General features: G+C 41.2%; 1 protein-coding gene across 1 annotated transcript in view; it reads left to right on the top strand.

The window, feature by feature from the left end:
* The window catches only part of LOC120407304, a 47893-nt gene extending 27633 nt beyond the window's left edge, over window positions 1–20260 (top strand). Inside the window, exons 4-6 of the mRNA XM_039542813.1 lie at window positions 14523–14741; window positions 18145–18231; window positions 20148–20260. Of these exons, the coding sequence (XP_039398747.1) occupies window positions 14523–14741; window positions 18145–18231; window positions 20148–20171 (330 nt within the window). The 3' untranslated portion in view covers window positions 20172–20260. The remainder of the gene's footprint in view (window positions 1–14522; window positions 14742–18144; window positions 18232–20147) is intronic.
* Window positions 20261–21399: the final 1139 nt, after the last annotated feature.

The following is a 21399-nucleotide window of genomic DNA, read 5'->3' as shown; positions in this document are numbered from 1 at the left end:
CCACTGAGCATCAACTTGAAGGGCACGCTTAACCTTATTGTCATAGGCACGGGAACTAGGGATGCATGGGGTCCCAGCTGCTGCCCGGAGCTGCGCTGCTGGCTCCCTTACCCCTGACCGGGTCCCCCCTCCCAGAGACATGGCCCTGCTCCCGGCCACAGCTGGGGTGGAGGGGGAGTGGACAGGGGTAGGATATATATCGGCTTACAAGGCAGGTGTCGGGGGCAGGACTTGGACCCTTTCTGGGCACCACCAAAAATTATACAAACCTATCGCCCATGGTGATGTGATATATTGTTACTTAAATGTAAAACAGGACAGTGGCTTCCATTCGTCACCAAGATCTCCTATTTCCATGGGGTTGGGCAGGCCAACATGTTATGGACCTCAATTTGCGACATGGATTGGGATTCTCCAGTTACAATGCTGACGTGCAGTTCCTCTCCCACCTGTGCAATGGCAAGATGCAATTTTCAACACTCCATTTCAAGCCACACTTGTAAACAACAAAAGCATTTGGAAACCAGTACAGCCAGAAGGGCAGACTTCCACGAATTGGCAAGACTGTGGTGGTGGTGATCTTCTGCTAATAGAGAAATTAATGCATGCTGACAATATTGGGTATGTTGTCAACATGCATTAACTTCCCCACTAGTGGGAGATCACATGACCATATTCTTGCCATTTCTTCTGGTTGTACTGTTCGAAAGGTTTTTGTTGATTACATAGGTGGCATAAAATGGAGTGCTGTATCAACAGCAGGGAATAAGTTGCCTCTGCGTAACCCCTTCTAACAATAAAGAGGCATGGTTAAATTTTTAATGAACTTTCTCATGCTATCAGTTTGTGGAGATTGTGCATGTTTGTGGTAACCCACTAATAAAAAGGCTGTGGGGGTCACATAATTGAATAACATTTCACATGTGTAAATTGTCTTTCTGTTGCTGCCAGATTTGAAAAAAAAAGTCTTTGGCCATAAAAGATTTTCAAATTTTTGCCATAAGTGATTATAGCAAGAACTCTGTTTTGCTTTGCCAAATCGGGAATGTTAATGATATTTCCAATTTACATTATATTTTCTTGATTTTTTTGGTGAAATTTTACTTTTGTTTTTCAGCTTCACACTGAAAGAATTTTTAGATCCTCATCTGCTGTAAATTGTTATAGCTTCATTGACTTCAGTAGCGTTATGACAATTTATACCAACTGAAGATCTGCACCTGGACTTTTGCCCAGTTCCTGTGGCATTCTGGAGTATTCAGGACTTTTCTTCTGTCAGCCTTTTCATGAATTGAATATAAGTGGCTAACATATTCTGATAAAGCTTCCACTTGCTCATCATTCTCAAAGCCTCAAGCAACAATCAGTGTGAACTCATGTGGCAAAAGCTTGGCCTTTTCTATCAATTCTCTTGACAAGAATGTTGTCAAGTCTCATTTCTTCTTTTCTTAGCTGATGAACTTATTTCAGGAGGCTGGTAGTTATACCTCACATCTGTCTATGATGAGGCACATCAGCCTCAAGGCACCATATCTTCTCTGTCTTCTTCCAGTCTGTATACATTGTGGGAAATATTCGTCAGTGACCAGGTCAGGTCATGTATACAGAGCAGGCTGGTGAGGTGACTGAAAATTACTGGTAGCCACAGTCGTTCAAAAATGACCAAGCACAGTTCTGTCAATCAAAACACAACTTGGCTGATCAGGAGACTGCATGCCACTCTGTGTAGTGGATGTTCAGCATTTGTGTTTGTCCAAAGGTCTGAAATGCCCATGTACAGTGGCAAATGTGAATTGAATACATAGCCAACATGGATGAGTTCCTGCCAAATATTTCCCATGCCTACTAATAGAATTAAAAGACTAACCAAGTTATTTCTCATCACAGTTCACAACCTTCTTCTATTCTCCTTCTGTAAAGTGGCTTTGTGTATGATAACTACAGGATCCTTTTCTTCCTATGAAGATCACAGAAATGTATAGATTTTAGGTAAAAGAGCTAGTCAGCAATGTTTGAGGACAAGAATCTTTTTTTTTAATTGTACAAAGCTGTTGAACTAGGGGTTCTCAAACTGGGGGTCGGGACCCTCAAGGGGTCATGAGGTTATTACATGGGGCGTCGCAAGCTGTCAGCCTCCACCTCAACCTCACTTTGCATCCAGCATTTATAATGGTGTTAAATATATAAAAAAGTGTGTTTAATTTATAAGGGGGGTTGCACTCAGAGGCTTGAGATGTGAAAGGGGTCACCAGTAGAAAAGTTTGAGAACTACTGTGTTAAACTGTTAAATGCACCCATAATTAACCTGAGTGACTCTGTGACTGGTTCATTTGTTTTTTTGCATTGCTTTCAATTTTGGGGAAGTTCCCTTTTAGAAGTTTGAATGTAAAATGTTTATTCCTAAGAAATTTTGCCCTGTGATAGGCAAATACCTTTTGCTATGGTTTTAGTGCTTTAGGGTCTGCCTGACTCCCTTCTTTTCACAATGTAATGCTTCTCAGAGAACACTCAGACATGCCTAGAAACTTTATTCCTTATTTTCATTTAATAAAATAGAACACTTCCTGTTGCACTCCCTCTGTCTTCTCTATGTAGATTGTAAGCTCCTTGAGGGTAGGCACTATTATTGTGTGTTTTATATACCCCAATGATGACCTGATCTATGTTGGGGGTTTTTAAACACTACTAAAATATAAATTATAATAATAAATTATAATAATTAATAATACATTAATAACAATCTTTTTTCCCTCCTGCTATTTCCATCGCGTTGTGCGTTGCAATCATGTCTTGTATCTTGTCTTATTTACCCTGTAAGATCTTTGGGGAAGAGACAATGGGTAAAATCCTGGCCCCATTGAAGTCAATAGGAGTTTTGCCGTTGACTTCAATGGGCCAGAATTTGAGCACTTTTAGGTGCTTAAAATACTTATTTTTGGAAAACATTCACATGAATGAGTTTAATTTCAAGAAGCAGATGTCAACTCTCTTTATTTCTGTCTGCCTCTGTCCTAAAATGTCTAAATCAATGGTGCTTAGTCCATATTTCAGTCTATAATTTCTACCCACAAACTTAACAATAGTGTCTGCTTTATGTGGTCCTACTTAATGAATGGCTTGATAGGTTCGTTCTGAAGGACAAATGTGAATTAGGTCAAATTCTGCACTCTGTCGCCAAGTTAGAACTCCAGCTGAAGCCAGTAGGCATTACATCTAGTGTCATATTTGGCCCATTATCTCTAATTTTGTCAGGAAGAGTAATGCATAGTTAGTCACAGATACACAGTTTCATGTATATGAATCTTGACCTCCCTGCATGGATTTCTATATTGTTGGAGGTTATTCTCATTTGTAATGGTGGGAAAAATATCACTTGGTCTGTTTTATATCCTAGTCTAGCAGATGACCATTCTCTCGCATCAGTTTATTAAGAGTATGTTCCTGACCCCATTGAAGTTAATAGGACACTCCATTGATGTCAGCACAGTGGGATTGGATCCTGAATCTACACAATAAAAGAAGAATGCCAAACTGATCAAGTTACAATGATGCTTTCTCTGTTGAAGTCTGTTTTGCTTTTTAGTTGTTTTATATTGCATTTTGTGGGGGTCTTATTTTCTGTCCACAAAATGTCCATTCATATCATTTGGGGTCCTTGAGTAGAACAAATAGAGCAGCTAACACAAAATGGCTCTCACACACCATGTATATATGCCTTATCCACTGTTCATTGTATATCACCATTTTTTGTTCGTCAGGATATAAAGGGAAACATTTTAGGTACACCTGGTTTTTCTATGCTTAACGGTTTCTAAGTATACGATTTTTAAAAATCATAATGCAGAAGAGTGGCTTGGGTTAATGGGCTGTAGCTGCTGGACAATCCCTGCATCCCTCACAATCCCATTTTCACCTTGACTGCACACCCATCTCTCTGGTATGGTAAAACCCCTCGGTTCAGTTGTGAAATGCTCATATTTTTAGAACTGGGCTCTTATCCTTGTTTCTTTTTGCAGGATTTTTTTTCCCTTCTGTCAGTAGCATCTTTACATAATTATTTTGGCCTCCCTTTAGGTGTACATATATTGATCTGTAAATAAACTCTGGTGACCTGACTGTAAATGGTAGGCAATGTAGAACAGTGGCTTACTAGACCTTATGATAGTGTCCATGATCGCCTTTATTGGAGGCCAATGTAGAGCCACTTCTGTCTATCTTAGACAGGTACTTAATGACCTCCATTACTGTAGTATTTCAAGACCCCATAATCTTTAATACATTCATCCTCATACCATCCCTATGAGGTAGGGAAGTGTTGTTATTCCCATTTTACAGATTGGGAGACTAAGATCCAGCTCCACAAAGGAATTTATGCACTGTGAAGCTCAGTCAGAGAGAACAATCTTGTGGTTAAGGCACTGAACTGAGGCTCAGGATATTTGGGTTCAGTTTGTGGCTCTCTCAAAGTCCTTCTGTGTGTTGCTAGGCAAATTACTTAATCTCTGCATGCCTCAGTCCCCCACCTATAAAATGGGGATAATAATCTGTTTTATCATTTGTATTTAGAACATAAACGCCCCGAGGCAGGAATGGTCTCTCATTGTGTGTGTATAGTGCCCACTACAACAGGCCAGGAACTCAGTTGTGACCCTTAGGTATTGCTAAAATAGTAAAGATTTTCACTATTGTTTTCAGTGGGGAGTTCTGCTTCAAAATCAGCAGTGAAATATGTCCTATAGACCTGCATCGAAAAGTCAATCTCATCCTATTAAGTACTTTGTGGGTGCATATATGTGTTATGTAGTGTTCAGATATTGAGTATACAGCCCACGTGGCTTCTGGAATAACAGAAGTATAGTGTAACCTGCTTACTAGCAGACATATTCAGTCCTTTTCTGCTGGTTTTTATTATCATTACTATTATTATTTATTCTTGTTTGCTAGTTACACTCCATCATCCTAGGTAAATGTAAATGATGGACTATGCACTGGCTCTCATCGTATTTGCTGGGCTGCTGTTGCTACAAACACCTGCTTCATCCTCTGAAGAATCCTTCATCTCTGAAAACAGGAGGATTGAAATCACCTAATGGAGAGAGAAATTGGGGAGGAAGAAAACCTTTTGAAAACTGGCCCTAGCAGTTCAGACCAGTTAATTAGGGGTTTAGTTTCTTCTCGGTGTGTATCTTGGGTAACTCCTAGGAATGTTAATTAGAGTTGTCAACAACGTTGAAGGGAGGACAAGCAAACTCAATGTGGTCATTCTATTTATATAAAGTTATCTCCACTGCGGTGACGGAGCCCAGACTGCTGTATCAGAGAATTCAGTTTCCTTAAGACCTTGGGCTGGGTTTGAAAATAACACATGTAGAGGTGAAACAAGGCAAAACTGTAAGTTCTCCAAGTGGACAAAGAAAAATGACCTAAGGAGAATTAGATTGTTTACTTTATGCAAAATGGACACCCATAGTAGAAACAAAACTAAGTGTGAAAATCCAATGGCACTTAATTTCCGAAAGGAAGGGTAGGCTTGCTAGCAATACTAAAATTATTATGACATGAGGAGTTTAGGCACGTTGTATCTAAATATGCGTTAATGACTCTCTTCTCCAGTGACACTGTGGCATATAAATTAAGTAAGAAAAGAGCTGTTTGCAGGCATACAAGCAAGAGACGATTCAATAGCTAAATAAGAAGAAAAGTTGTAAGTTTTAACATGCATTTTTTTAACTTTGGCACAGATTCCGAAGCTGCTCACGGAAGAACATTAAAGCAACATATGGCACGCCAGTACCTACTGATGGTCAGAATCAAGGCTATTTTGCTTCACTGGTGAAAGATGTGGTGTTTTGGGGTTTGTAGGTGAGGGAGGGTGGGCTTGCTGACTCAAGGGGATAGAGAAATCAAAGTTGGGGCAGGTCTATACTTAAAACGCTGCATCGTCACAGCTGCACTGCTGTATCACGTTAATGAAATGCTCTAGGCTAACGGGGGAGAGCTCTCCTGTCAGCATAGTTAATTCACCTCAGTGAGAGGCAGTAGCTAGCAGCAGAGAGCTTCTCCTGCTGGCAGATCACTGTCGGCACCAGCACTGAGGTTGGTATAACTCAGGGGTATGGATTTTTCACACCCCTGAATGATGTAGTTATACCGAAGTAATTCCGAAGTGTAGACCTGTCCACAGAGTGACACATTCATTGTGGAGTAGGGATTGATGATATGGTTCTTGTGTGGGGATGTTGGGCTGTGTGTGTGGGGCAAAGTACCTTTGGGATATTTGTTACTCAGCGATATAGCTACAGCAGCTGCAAACCCTGATGGCCTAGAAAAAGCAAGATTCCTGAGAGGTGTGTTCCTGAAGCTCATCCTCTCCCCACACCTGGGGCCTGAGAGTGTAAAAGGGGCGTGACGACAGCATCCTTTCTAGTTCAGGAATCCTTAACAAAATTCTGAAGAAGTGGGTGGGGAGTGAGGATCTCCATGGTAATCATCTCCACAGTTACTACCTTGGTCGGGTTTTTATAGCACACCTGTCACTATGGTATCTGAGGACTTTGAAGAGATGCACTATGCAATGTGACTAGCATCTGTCACATGGTGTCTTTTCCATTCCTCTTCTCTCCTCAGGGGGAAAAATTGGGTGTGGATATTTGGTGGCGGTTATGGAGTTGCTGTGTGCTTTGACTTCTCATGGAAGTGTGCCTTGCATTTGGAACAGAAAGGATCGAGGTGATGCTTAGTTCCTGAATTCCCCAAACCCAGACTTGACCCTTAGGGAGCTTTGTCTCCTGCACAAATGAGTTATTTTCCTGTGACTATGCCAAACGCTGCTAAGTACAGGAGTGTAAAAATGGATGTCTACGCTCCATCCATTTACAACACAAAAGGGTCCATCAGCACAACTAATGCTGTTTCCATACCCATTCCTGGTCCAAATCGAGATTGCACAGGGTCTAGGATAGGTTTTGGATAGTTAAGCTTGAAAGTAGGATATTTTGGCAACGAGCTTGGTGGGGAATGGAAGTTTGAGGTTGGATGGCAGTTAGTTCGGTTTCTCACAACCATGATGCACTTAGCATTTTACTTGAGGCTCTCATTTGGAAGCTTCAGATAGTACGTAATATAGTCACCTACCTTTTGAATAGGGCAGATCGATGTGAGAACATAATACTTGTGCTTTGTGCTCTGCTCTAACTTCCCATCCACTTTCATTTGCAAACGCAGGTGGTAGTGATAATCTGTAGAGACCTAATTGGCCTGGAACATGTTCGCTTCTGAGGCCCTCTCTCTCTTTATGCCATGCTGTGGCAGTTCCAATCAGATGGAATGCTCCGAGGGTCTGTTTCCAGGGTTGAACTCCTCAGAGCATGTAGAAAAGAATTCTCAGTGAAGAGCCCATGGTTTGAGTTACAAGAGCCGAAAGAAAAATGTGATTCATTATAAAGTGTGTTATATTTGTATTGCACAAAACCAGCTTAGATTGAGGAAGAAAAACAATTAAATTTGGCAGACAAAACTAGTCCATAAGGTGACTCTCTAACTTAAAATGCTTTAAAGAAAAACATTTACACAGCGCTAAGAAACTGTGTTAAAAACCTGTCTGCTTGCCATGCAGATTATATATTTTGAGGGTTGTTGTTTTTTTATAACTAGGGACAACAGGCTTCTTCATTATTCAGGATGAATAAACATTAGTGTCTGGAGTTCTGGTTTAGCTAAATATCCTAAAGTTCAGATGCATTTCTGAACCTTCTCTATACTATCCAGACCTCTTTGGTTTGCACAACTGGGCTGGAAAACTTGGGGGAAAAAAAAGTTTTACCACTGATTGTTGTTACAGGTACAAATTGTTCAGTTAACTAAATGTGCCACAGGGTTTACCTGCATCCAAAAAGAAAAGCAGAGCATGGGCCGGCTTCTTTAGCACAATGTGTCTGATCTTGAGAAGCTTAGAAACACTTGCTGAAAGCTAGTGCATCTAACCTTTACAGGAGTGGAGGCACAAAACCTAGTGTGGCTGGTAGCTTCAGTAGCAGCTCTGTGTAACTGTCTCTTCCTCCACTTCTCCTTGCTCAGGACCCATCTAGGCCCCCTTCCACACCTTGAGCGCCACTGCTGAAAAGATAAAGAGCTCCACAAGAATTTAGCTTGGCTTAAGCCTTGCAAAGCCTCTAAACTCTACAGGAATGGAGCTCCTGGTAATCCAGTCTCCCTCACTGGCGAGATCATCTCAAGCTTTTAATGTCCCCTTCTCTAACACTTTCAGATTATCTGGCTTGGTGAGTACTTTAGGTGTGGTCTCATCACCACTGGGTAAATGGTGCTCCATGATGTGCACACAGCCAAAAATTGCATTAGCTTTCTTTGCTGACACATCAAATTACAAGTACCTGACACTCTCCATTATCACCTGCAGGTCTCTTACTAGTTAGTCAGAATGATTTATTGATTTCCAAGTGTGACCTTCTGATTAAATATTTGTGTTAGCTTTTTCACAGATTGACTGGTTTGTAGCAAAGACAGTCAAGGGGAAACATTGGATTTAGGTGCCTGTCATATGTGCCTTTGAAAATCTCAGCAAAATAGGTTCTGCTGATGCAGATGTGGGGAAAAAAATTCGTTTAGATTCTTCTTACTGCTTGGGTCCAAATATAACACAAGTAAAAGAACAAAATTGGGAGGTTCTTTAACTTTTGGATGAATTATATTTGTTGAAGCTAGAATTATGTCCTGTAATTGCATACCCTTGATATATATTCATGTGGGCTACCTGGCAATTAAGCATTCTGGTTTCAGGATCCAATTGTAGTTTTGCTTATATATGGATATAGATATAGATATATATAGTCCCCTACATCTAGCTTCTCTTATATACTAGTCCATGAATAGAGTTTTCCATTAATAAACAGAATCAGCAATCTACAACAACAGGCTTTCTGTGCCATTGAACATTTAAATGAAAAGTATGATCCTTATTTTCTTGATAAGGTCACATCTGTCAGGATAAATTGTTACTTTGTACCGGTTTCCAGCCATTTCAATATAACTCTGTTATAAAACTAGAATAGCCTTGCATGAACATATCATAAATATATCTCAAATCTAATAAATATAAATTGGCCTTTATTTTAAGGGATGACACCTAGTTTGAGGAATGATTAATAAAAGATGAACTAAAATCCATAATCTCTTTTTAAATTTTAGCTGACATGCAATGTTTGCCAGATTCAAGATGATTTTTTTAAGTGACTGTCTTTGACAAGAGGTATTTAGAATAGATAACCTATGGAAAATGGTTAGTGTTTTCCAAGGAATATTTTTTTACATCAGTTTTAAGGCATCTCATAATTAAAGACAGCAACAAATACATGCAATTTTGGCCATCTATATGTCTCTAATGTGACAATCACAATGGAATCTAGGCATGAAAGTGTCTTTCACGACTATAAATACAATTCTAAGGTCACACATGGGGAATCAACTTTTTTCATCCCTTTCATTGAAATACATATTTTTTTCTTTTCAGGGATTTAAAGTCTAGTAAAAAATCTTGGGGAGTATTGATTGTATCAGACAAAAATGCTCCACTCTCAATGGCATTAATAAGAGACAGATATGTAAATCTGCCATTGCCAAAAGCAGCTTTCCAGCTCAAGCGGTCACATAGCATTTTTAGCTTTGGTAATAAAATAAGTGTGCCTGTGCAAAAGTACCGGCTTTGTACTCAGTAACAGCTTACACAGATGAGTGATTATTTTACTGAGAGACTGAACAACACCAGGGTTAATTTATCTCCTATACTAGTGGTTCTTGAGTGTATTAATGCCAATGCTTCTATTTCTCTACCTGAACAGTTGGACATCTGGTATTAAGGTAATATAAATTTAAAGATGGGAGAATTTAAAAAAAAAAGTGTCATATACTGAAAAATAATATACATATATATGTGTGTGTGTATGATAGTGTGGTATAAAGAGTTTACTGCTGCTTTTCTGGGTTGCCCTACAAAACAGAGTTATGGCTTCACTATTTACAAGTAATGATATGTCCCAAACTCCTGTCCATAAAACCTTTAAATCCCAATGTTGCACTGAGCGAGTTGTGGATGGAACTCTGGGCCCACGTAAGTTTATTGTGGCATGAGAGCTTATACGGTACTAGTACACACTATGATATATTCTTTCTCTTTACATTAAAGTATATTAAGGTTTGTGATAGGGTGTTAACCCCACACTTTCCCTGAAAGGGTTAATGTAGGCTAAGAAGGAGGGCAATTAACCAGGCAGGCCACGTCTGAGGGGAATCAGGTGGCTTAATCCCCTGACTGAATGTGGGAGCCCAGTTGAGGAGGAATGAGCTGGGCTCCATTTATAAAGGCAAGGAGTTAATAGCAGCGAGACCCTGCAGGGAAATAGGCTGCAGTCACTCCCTGGGAGAAGGAAGGTTTGTTTGCAGGCCACAGAACGAGCGTAGGCTACAGTTACTACCTTGGAGAGGAAGTTGGGAGGCTGGCAAACGCAGAGATGCGAGAGAGCCAGAAGGTAAGGAAAGGGCTCAGGGAAAAGCAGTAAGGTCCAGGAGACAGCAGACTTGGGCTGCTGATTTAGAGGGTTCCTGAGCTGGAACCTGGAGTAAAAGGTGGGCCTGGGTTCCCCTGCCAGCCACTGGGGAAGTGGCACCATAGGGGCAGTGAATGGGAAGACTTTGATGCCCCAGAAGGGAGAAACATGTACAGTGACCTGGCTGGTGGGCCAAGTGATGAAGAAGCACAGAGACTGAGAAAACAGCAGTAGGGCGTGCAATGAGCAGCAGAAGGGGTCTCTGGACCTGGAAGGAGCTAATTCCCAGAGAGACCAGGAGGGTCTACATCCTGCTCTATTTGTTTGTGGAGCTGGAAATGAATGCTTTTGCTCAGGATTCACTCAGGCAACAGTATGGGGAAACTTTGAGCAAATTCTGCACTCCCTTCCTCCCACACACAGATAAAATGGGAGCACTGAGTAGCAATGAAGATAGCCCCATCCCCTGAGATGGCCCAGGAAAAGAACCCTCTCAGCTATACTAGCTTCCTTTCCTCCACTGATCTTTCCCTTTGTGGGGTTCAAAAGAGCTACAGAGAGAGAAACGTCTATTCAAATCCCATTTGACATGCACATAACTTTCTGGACAGCGGAAATTTTCCATGCTTGGTGTTGGTTCAAATGGGCCTACCCACTTACCTGCCTATTTCTGTAGATACTTACTCATTCCTTATCAGGGCTGGCCTTACCATGAGGCGAACTGGGGCGGCCGCCTCAGGTACCAGACTGTGGGGGGCACCACTAGGACCCAGTGTGTAGAAAATTGTGTCTGCTGCTGGCGCATATGTATTCTCTCTGCTCTAGATGCACAGACACGGTGGAGTGTTGTGGTGGAGGAAGGAGGGCACAAGAGACATAACAGGCAGGCAGGAGAAAAGGTGAGAGGGCATAACAGAAAGCAGCAGGAGCTACAGGGGGAGAGAGGAGGAGGAGCCTCTTATGTACCTCTCTAGCACCCCCAGGAACCTAGACTGATTCTTCTAGACTAGCTTCTCAGGGAGCTTCCTGTTTCCTGCTGCTTCCCTGAACCCACTTGAGGAGAACAGGCAGTCAACTGAAGTAGTAGGAGCCAGTTAGGCCCTTAAGACACTGATATCTTCCCTCACTCAGACCCTGCTACGAGCCTGCTTATTTGTCTCTTTCAATTGAGTGTTGAGAGCCACTCTAGCTGGCACAGAACAGCAGTCATGAGTGAAAGAAGAAAACGCCCCTCTGGGGCAGCATTCAGAAAAAGAAAGAAAGCAAAGGAAGCTTTTCTATATAAGTAGGAAGGAGCTCTCCTGAGATACATAGACACAAATGTTCACGGTGAGCCTTCTGGCCCCAGTGAGGATCTGAGTGGTGAGGAGATGCCTGATCTTCCAGTTAGTCAGAGTGCAGGTGACCTGGCAGCTACTGCAGCATCCATATCTCCCATCTCAAATGGATGTAACCTTGCACATTCCTGAAGAAAAGTGTAGATCAGAGGAGAGTGTGGTGGAGGCGCAAGAAACAGCTGCTGCTGAGTTTAGTTCCGTAAGTCTAGATGATCCAGGACTGTGGACCCACTTGAGCAGTAGCCTGAGGGACTTCCTTGTACTGCATGGGCCACAGCAAGTGAAAAATGTCATTGACTATGAAAGACTATGAAAGACTATGAAAATAGAAGTTTCCATCCAAAGCATTATTGGCGTGAAATCCCCAATGGTGACAAAGTGGAGAGGCCATGGCTTATGTACTAAAAAACCCAGAATGCTGCATACTGTATTTGTTGAAAACTCTTCCAGTCTAATGTTCCAGTCACATTGGGTTCTACAGGAACAAAGGACTGGAAAAATCTAGCTAGAAATCTGGATGCCATAAGAAGGCAGCAAATCACCAGAGAGCATTCCATAGGTGGAAAAAGCTTGAGATGAGACTAAGTTTAAAGGCCACCATAGATGATTGCCATTTAGAGAACGTTTGCTACCCAAAACCTAGCACTGCGTGGCACTTAGAGCTGTATGTGCCAAACAATGGAAACTTCCTTAAAATTGTGGAGCTGATGGCTGAGTTTGATGCTGTACTCCAGGAGCATCTAAGAATAGTCACCACCCAAGAAATGTGCACACACCACTACCTTGGAAAAACAAGTCAAAATGAGATCATACAGTTACTGGCAACAAAAGTCAAACAGAAGATTGTGGCAGATCTGAAGTCAGCAAGACTCTGTTATTTTGGACTGCACACCTGACATCAGCCATACAGAGTACCTCACCTGCACACAGTGGTGACTGCTGAAAATAGGGAGCCCTATCTGTCCATTTGAACAGTGGTTCGATTTGGGTGTTGTATGAATATTTTGCCTACAAATCTAGAGCTTTAGAGGGGTGCATTTTAAATAAGTTGAAATAAGTACAGTATTCTTTCCCATATCATATAACCTTATGGGTACTAAGTATAGTACTGTTTAAATTGCAGCTTTCAGATTTAGTAAAGAGATAATGTGCATACCTCTACATGCGTAACCACCAATTCCTAGACTGGAGAGTAAATTGTTCTGCATGTTTCTTCATTCCCCTGTCTCAGAAGTTTTTCTTTGAATAGTTCAGTGTTTATGCTTGGAAGTGCTATATTGGTGTCAGCAGACAGTTGATGGATTGGTTTGCCATTCTTCTTCTTTTTTTAAAGCTCTGATCCAAATGCTATTGGAGCTGATGGAGAGACTCCAACTGACTTCATTGTGAGTTGGATTAGGACCTTAGTGCCATATCCTGAGACCAGCACAGTAAGAATGAGCAAACAGTCTGTGCAAGGGGGAATTCTGTACGAGTTAGGAGGGAATAGAAACCTCCTTCTCTGATCCTGGGAGATCCTCGTAAGGGGAAAAGTAGAGTGACCTGTAGATTTGTATAATCATGGATCTACCTCTCACCTGGTGCACCTCAAAATTTCCTCTCTGAGGTGATGTGAAAGGCTAACTATCCCATAGAGTGGGGAAAGAGGTCACCTTGTGTGGGCTCGCTATGCTGTGCCTGCTCTGTAGCTGAACATCACTGGATATGCATGCTCTTCCTCCCCAATAGCTGCGGGATGGGTGGGTAGTATTTGTCTCTATAGGAATGTAGATGAAGAGGTTGACTAATTAGAAATAACTATCTCAGTAAACAACTCTCAGCTCTCCAGCCATAATGGCTGACATTGTGTTACATACCAATGGAATAAATGGCTTTAAAATGTAATAACAGTGATGCTTTTAGATCCTACATGACATACAGTGCCTGTGTCGGACAGATAATAAAATGCAGGTGTTTGGAAAAGGAAATGCATTTGTTTCAAAGTGGAAGCTGTTGCTTACTTTTAATGTGTTGAAATCAAATAGTTGGCAGCTTCTCTTTCTCTCAGAACACAAAACAAAAAACAAACCCACACCACCACAAACAAACAAGCAGCTTAGACCTCTTTTTAAATTAGCTGTAGGATTATGGAGTGATCAGGCATGCAGGCTAATTCTGTTAAAAAAAAATTGCTGCTCCATTGGCTAACAGTTCAGGCTTCAGTCTGGCACTCTGATCACAAGCACCTTTTAGCAATATCAGGAGACTAAATTGTCTTAGAGAGGTTTCAGGTCTCATAAAAACAAATTTTAAAGTGCTAATCTCTTTACGTGTGCCTTTCCCCCTCTCCCCCCGCCAAAGAGTGAGCATGTAGTTCTAACGGTGAAATTAATCATGATGTTTGTTAAATGTGTATCACAATCCACCACCAGCTGCAAACAACTGGTTTCTCTGTCTGATAACATGAGCACTTTCTAGTCCTACTTTTTCCCCCTATTAATGCATCCTATAAGACCTTCTATTTCCCTCTCCTTTATTTTCTATTACTTCTCCCACCTGAAAGGCCTAATGTGATTAGGAAGTGCAAATGCCACACTCGGTCATGGGAAGGGCCTGCAGATAGGCTCAATCCTATAAAACTCTCCAGAATGTTATGCTTCAGCAGGTGAACAGGAAACAAAAAGGAAGCAGCAGCCTTCAGACAGCTGGTTGTGGGAGAATCTCTCTTGTAAGCCTAGAGGAATCCCAGATGCCTGAGAAAACCACAGCCTGCCTGGACAACAGGGAAGGAACAGTAGGGCGAAGCTCTGACTATGCACTCTTCATCAATTTGGCAAGACAGAATATTGGGCCAGATTTCCTTGAGGTAAGAAAAAGCCTGGGGACCAGCTGTATGTAGCTTCCCCTTTGTTTGATTTTTGAATTGTTTGAAATCAAAGTGAAAGGGAGACTCTCCAAAACTCCAGGAGAGAAAGGGAAAACCTCCTTGTGTTTTACAGGGGGATATTTTTGATGTCTGTGCCAAGCTTAGGGTCTTTGCCTTCTGTCACTTTGATTATCTTTTTCCTCCCCTTAGCCCTGCCCTGTGACATGTTTTCCTATTGGCTGCTTTTGATGGGGTCAGTTAACCCTCTGCCACTGTGACTCTTATGAACACAATCTTAGTGAAACTCTGCTTTTGGCTGAAGTGGATCTGATGTGGTAACGGCTGGTGCTCATCAGCATGGCTCTAAGCACCAGGCAGAAGGAGCTCAACTGAATAATAATGAACTTTTTTCCATATTTTGAACCATATTTAACTGAAGTGAAAATTACCCATTTAAAAGAAAAGGATTTGAGGAAGATTCTTGTGGTGGTACATTTAGTACTTAGCACTTACACTGAAAGCATGTTAGGAACACCTGCTAATTAATCTCTACAATTCCCATGTGAGAGAGGCTGTTACCCCAGTTTCCAGATGAGGAAGCTGAGAATAGAGAGGTAAGACTTGCCCAAGGCCAAAGATGGAGTTGGAGTAATGATTAGAACTCAGTAGCTCTTGGTTCCCCAGCATATGTTTATTCCACTCATCTCTCTAGATCTAAAAGGGCACTTGATATCCAAACAGTAGCGTCTAATAGATATTCCCCGTATGTAATGTGAACATTCACATCCTCTGATTTGTTTTTAATTTAATTTGTGTATTGTCATCTAAACCTAGAACACAACGCGTTTTCCTTTGTATTTGCCATGTGGTCACTAATGGCTGCTGTCTTCCAAACTTCAGCTGCTAGCTCTCCACCCTGGAAAAACGTGTTGTTGTTGTTTTTTTCCCCTTTCCATCCTTTCATATGAAGTTTTCCCATGGACTTTTTTTTATTTTCCTACGGGAAAATTTTGAATTAGGATCTTTCTCATGAAAATTCTGTGGGATAAAATCTCATTTTTCCAGCCAGCTCTAACAAGAGCAGTGCTGATCAAGGGTCTGGGGAATAGGATCCAGGCCTGTGGAGGGCAGAGAAAAGGATCTTCTGCCTTAACTCAATATGGAACTAGCAGCAAAGGAAGAGTGGGAAAAAGAAAGGAATCGCAGCTATATCTATCCTTCACCAGATACCACTAGTCCCATGACTGTGGACGAAGAACAGTTGGTTGAAGGGGAACCTGAGAAAGAGAGAGGTTATGCAGGTAGACAGAGGAAAGCATTTTGAAGAATATACAGCCACGATGCATTGTCCTTTGGTTGAAGGTGCCCACACACAGTGCATTTCATCAGCAACACAGGCTACTGTGAGAAAGTAAGACCTGTTCTCTCCTCTCTATGCTGGCTTCCCATAGAAAGTTCAAGATCTTTGTCCTTTTCTTCAAGGCATTCAATGACCTGGACCCAGGATACCTAGAATATTGCCTAAAGTTCTGGAATGAAGACAGCTCTCTAATCCTCAGGCACAATGGAAGTTTCTACCACAAGGGTAAAGCTCATCTGTTCAGGAGACAGAGCTTTCTCATGGGACAGTCTGAGGGTGTGGGATGAACTCCCAGAGAAACAAAGGGCCATCACAAACCTTACCACCTTCCGCTCCATGTGCAAAGAGTACTACTTTGAGCCTGCTTTAATGTACCCACAGAACAGTAGGTATATTAGAAAAAAAGAAAACAAAATCCTACATTGGAAAAAAATGTGTAATGCTTTATGCACTATTGGAAGGGGCTCAGATACTATGGTGATGATGGCAGTATAGGAACCTATATAGAATAGAATAAAAATCAGAACATCTTGGATGATGGAAACTAGTAGTTCAACTGCCTGTCCTCCCCAAAATGCCTAATCACCTCCTACTCCTCTCCTTCCACCCATCTCCAAAGGGCAGCTCTTGGGATCCTATGAGTGTAATGGGACATAAAGAAAGAGGAAACATCTCACAATTGGATGTCAAGCCATTTAGGGCTTTACAGTTCATAACCAACACCCTGAAATGCTCCTGAAAGTGAATAGGTAGCCAGTGCAGAGCATGGAGCACTAATATTACATAGTCATAATGACTAGTTCCACTCGAGATGATCTGTTGCATTATGCACCAGCTGGAACTTCTAGAAGCTTTCAAAAGTAGGATCAAGGAAAGCATGCTGCAGTAATCTAGCCTGGAAGTTACGAAAGGTTTTGCCATGTGAGGTCTCTGTTGGAGAGGATGGGTTGGAACCTCCAGGCCAATCAAAATGATAAAACACTACATGTCACAGCTGCCACCTAGGAGTCCAGAAGCAGTGATTGATCCAATCACTGCAAGACCATTATGGACAAAGGCTGGTTAAATTTACACACCATCCTTAGAGCTTTTCCCCTTAACTAGCAGCACCACTTCCATCTAATCTGGTTTCAGCTTAAAATAGTATGGCCCTATCTACTGTTATACTCTGGTAGATACTCAAAAATCGGGGATTGCAGAGTCTAGGTGCAATGTGAAGGAGATTGCATTCACTCACCTACCCACCCCCAGGTAGTGATCTAATCACTGTGGTCCATGCTTTTATTCCCACCCATCCCATGTATAAACCATTATAATGTATTATATGAGAGAGAGAGAGAGAGAGAGAACCATGAAACTCCAAGGAACTTAAACCTGGCTGGCACGCAGCACCTACATACTCCTGAAACAAGCAGATGCATAACTAAGCAAGCACTATCTGATCATCTTCCGCCCCCCCGCCGCCCCAATGTACTCTTTGTAGCTCTCACTTGTGTCCTCGTGGCAGTTTTCTCAAGGCAGAGAATATTCCTGTCTGTTGTGTAAAGTGCTTAGCACATTATTGTCACTACGACTAAATAATCATTGAGAACACATCACACCAAGACTTCAAATTTTACTCTGACTACCCATCCAGCTCCAGTTCTAATGCATGGTAATGATCCTCATTTACAAAGCCCTAAATAGGCTGAATTTGGCTGTTTTAGTGGCCATGTTTGGAATGGCAGCTACTGCCAACTGGGAAGAGGCTTCAGGAAATAGAACTCAGCACACCTGGCAGTACTCCTTCTTGGTCACTTCAGGAGTTGTAAGGTCACACTGAATTAATAACAGAATCAGGAATAGAAACTTGATCTCTCGGTTAGTGCTTCCAACCTGAACACTCTACTTACTTGTTCAGAGTATGGGCCTCTTTTATGTATGGTACAGGAGTGGTAAACGCGCCATTGAGAAAATGTTGACTCTGCAATGACAACCACTGTATCTAGTGTAAATACAGATGTACCCATGGCTCGACCTAATCCACCTCTAACTCTTGTGCAGGAACAAGGTTTGTCATTCACTAGTAGAAAAGACAGTGATCTCTTACTCTGCATCCTCTGCATGCATGCCTCCAGCCAGGCACTACAGGTAGGTTATTTTCTTTTTGTTAAGTATCAGAGGGGTAGCCGTGTTAGTCTGGATCTGTAAAAGCGGCAAAGAGTTCTGTGGCACCTTATAGACTAATAAATGTATTGGACCATGAGCTTTCATGGGTGAATACCCGCTTCGTCGGATGCATGTATTCACCCACGAAAGCTCATGCTCCATTACGTTTGTTAGCCTATAAGGTGCCACAGAACTTTCTTCTTGTTGTAGTTCTTCCTTTTACTTCTCTTTTCTTCCTTCCCTACTTTTTCCATCTTTTCAATTCTCTCACTCACTTCCATCCCAATGAAGGACTGCTAAACTCTCTTTAATTGCAATGATAACAAGATTGAGCTAGCAAATAGATAAAACTACAGCTGGAGACAGAATACTGGACTCCCTGTTTCAATATGGCAGTTTCCTTTGTTTCTGTCTACCAAGGATTTTATACTCCACCCATCACTGTGGTAGCTGAGTGACTTTCATGTCAAATTGATAGCACTAGTGATATCCTCAATAGACTTCATGAAGTGTCTGACACATCTCTTGTCTTCCTCCTTCTCTTTCCCTTAAATCTTTCTCCTGATCTTTGCTTCTTCCCCAGCCTCTTTGCATTTCTCTCCCTATCCCCATTCCTTTCTAAGTTCCTTTGTTCCTTTTTGGGGGGATAAACTAACATAAATGTGATCCTCAATAAGCCCAATTTACAAAAAATGCCAGGACAAAAAGTTATATTGGTCAGTCCCTTAAGGGATCAGTCCTGCTCTTTACAACTTCACACAGCTTCATCATAAGGGTCTGAGGTGTTCTCCTCAGGATATATGGCTATGTCTTCAGCTGCTATATTTAGTATATATACAGATGTGTCCATGATTAAGCCTAAACTTATCAGTATCTGACACAATAGACTTGTCTGACTTAATGCTAAGTTTAGGATTTGACTTTGGGAAAGAGAATCTGGTTTTCTCTTTTCCCCCCTTCATGTCACTATCAGTAATAACCACATTTGGGTCTAAATTATTCCTCTCCCTTCTCTTCACTCCCAAAATCATAGTTTCTTTTTAAAGAAATTTATCACCCAGTAGAGATGAATTCTTTGAGTTTTATTTCAGAGTTCAATCTACCTACTACTGATGCACATTCAAGATTATTTCTGCCCATATTAGTTTTCCTACTACAGACATATGCCCATAGAGACAAAATACTTTAGAGCATTGTACAATTGATGTTTCATTTAGTACCAGAACAGTGGTCTGCAATGGGACAAGCATCAGCCTTCTTTGTATTTATAGTTGCAAATTTGCATCTAGTCTTCTGCCAAGTCCTACCCACACATGCACATCTGCAACTCCCATGAATTTCAATAGGATTTTCATATCTGAATGTATGAGGTGAATTTGGCCCGTTGCAAAATTATTTTGGAAAGTACATTACCTTCAAAAATCTGTCCCTTAGGGTCAGCATGCCAAAGTATGACCACTGTGCATGCATTTGATACATAGCCTCATAGGTCTCTGTCTAGCCCTATTCGCATGCAAACCACATGTTAACCACACATGCCATAAGCATGCACATAAATGGGTGTGTATTTGTTTGCAATAGTGTACTGAAACCTAGGCCCTGACAATTTTTGCTAATTGCTCTAATGTCTGGACTCAACAGTTGTTGAGTCTAAAGCAAAACATCCAGCATGAGAGCAGAAACCTGGGTTTATTCAATATTAAACCAAATAGGAAGCATCTGGTATGTTCTAATGGAATTAGCCAAAAATATCTTTGTTTCAAACTGTATGCCAAAGACTATTTCTCAGAGTCTGGAAAATTAACTCTCTCCACATCCTCTGGCAACCCAATATTTGCTTCTTTTTAGTTTTTCAAAAAGTATACTAACAATCTGTGCAAATATTTGTTCCTTCATAGCACAAAGAAAAAGTGGCATGCTGATATTGGTAATCTGGCAAAAAGTCAATGGAGGAGTTTCCAAGATAACAAGTGAAGAATTTATTCCAAAATATATAACTTTATGTAAAACACTTTATATTGTCCGTCTTCTCTCACTATATAAAGGTGAGCAAAAGCCATTCTTTATTCTTTTATCTCCATGAAAAGTTTATAACCTAAGGCCCTGATCCTGCAAAGAATCATGTTGATGCTTAACTTTAAGTATATGACTAGCCCCCTTAAAATTAGGCACATGTGTAAGTCTTTGCAATACCGAGACCTAATTTCACACGATGTAAAGAAAGGGCAAAATTTTCTAGGGTAAAAAGGGAGTGGAGGAGAAAGGGCAGTGGTCACAGTTAATGATATTACATAGTGACCAAGTGAAGTCACGTGGACAGCTAATTGGTTTAATAGATATGAAAAATCAATGATTAAAATTCTAATATATGGTTGACTCACTACTTGTAGATGCCTTGGTAGAAGGGCATTTTAAAGAGGTTGACTTTGGATAGTGGCCTTCTGAACCAATTCAGGGAGGGCATTTCAAATGTAGCTTTGGTATTGAAGAAGGTAGAGAGAATATAATTATTTTAATCCTATTTTCTATATCAAGGGGGGAGGGATAGCTCAGTGGTTTGAGCATTGGCCTACTAAACCCAGGGTTGTGAGTTCAATCCTTGAGGGGGGGCCATTTAGGGAGCTGGGGCAAAAATCATACTTGGTCCTGCTAGTGAAGGCAGGGGGCTGGACTCAATGACTTTTCAAGGCCCCTTCCAGTTTTAGGAGAGAGGATATCTCCATTAACTAATTAAAATTAATCATGTGCAATACCACTGTCAAGATATTACAGTTCTATGACTTTTAGGAAGTTTATTCCACAAGGATTATGAATAGCTTTGTAGGCCTAATTTTCATTTATTTGCCTTTTCCACTACTCTGGCAGTATAAAAGGGCCTTAAAATGGGTGCAGTATAAATGAGACTCGGGTCCTATATTTCTAAGGTAATTAAATATTGCTAAGGAAATTCAACTACTGCATCTCTGTTTTCACCCCAATTTTTCCTGTGCCCAGACAGTCATTAGAATTTAGCCACTGACGTTAGTTAATTAACCATCATTGTTTGAGGCTGTGTAATAAACAAAGGATATAATGAAGTCAGTGTTCCTATCCAACACAGTCAGATGCCTTTTTCTGCCTTCAACAAAAGGAGAAAATTTTCTTTTCTTT

The sequence above is a fragment of the Mauremys reevesii genome, linkage group 6 (assembly GCF_016161935.1).
Source record: "Mauremys reevesii isolate NIE-2019 linkage group 6, ASM1616193v1, whole genome shotgun sequence".
Taxonomy (NCBI): domain Eukaryota; kingdom Metazoa; phylum Chordata; order Testudines; family Geoemydidae; genus Mauremys; species Mauremys reevesii.
The sequence above is the reverse complement of the archived record's forward strand: the minus strand, read 5'-3'. Positions and strand labels throughout refer to the sequence as shown.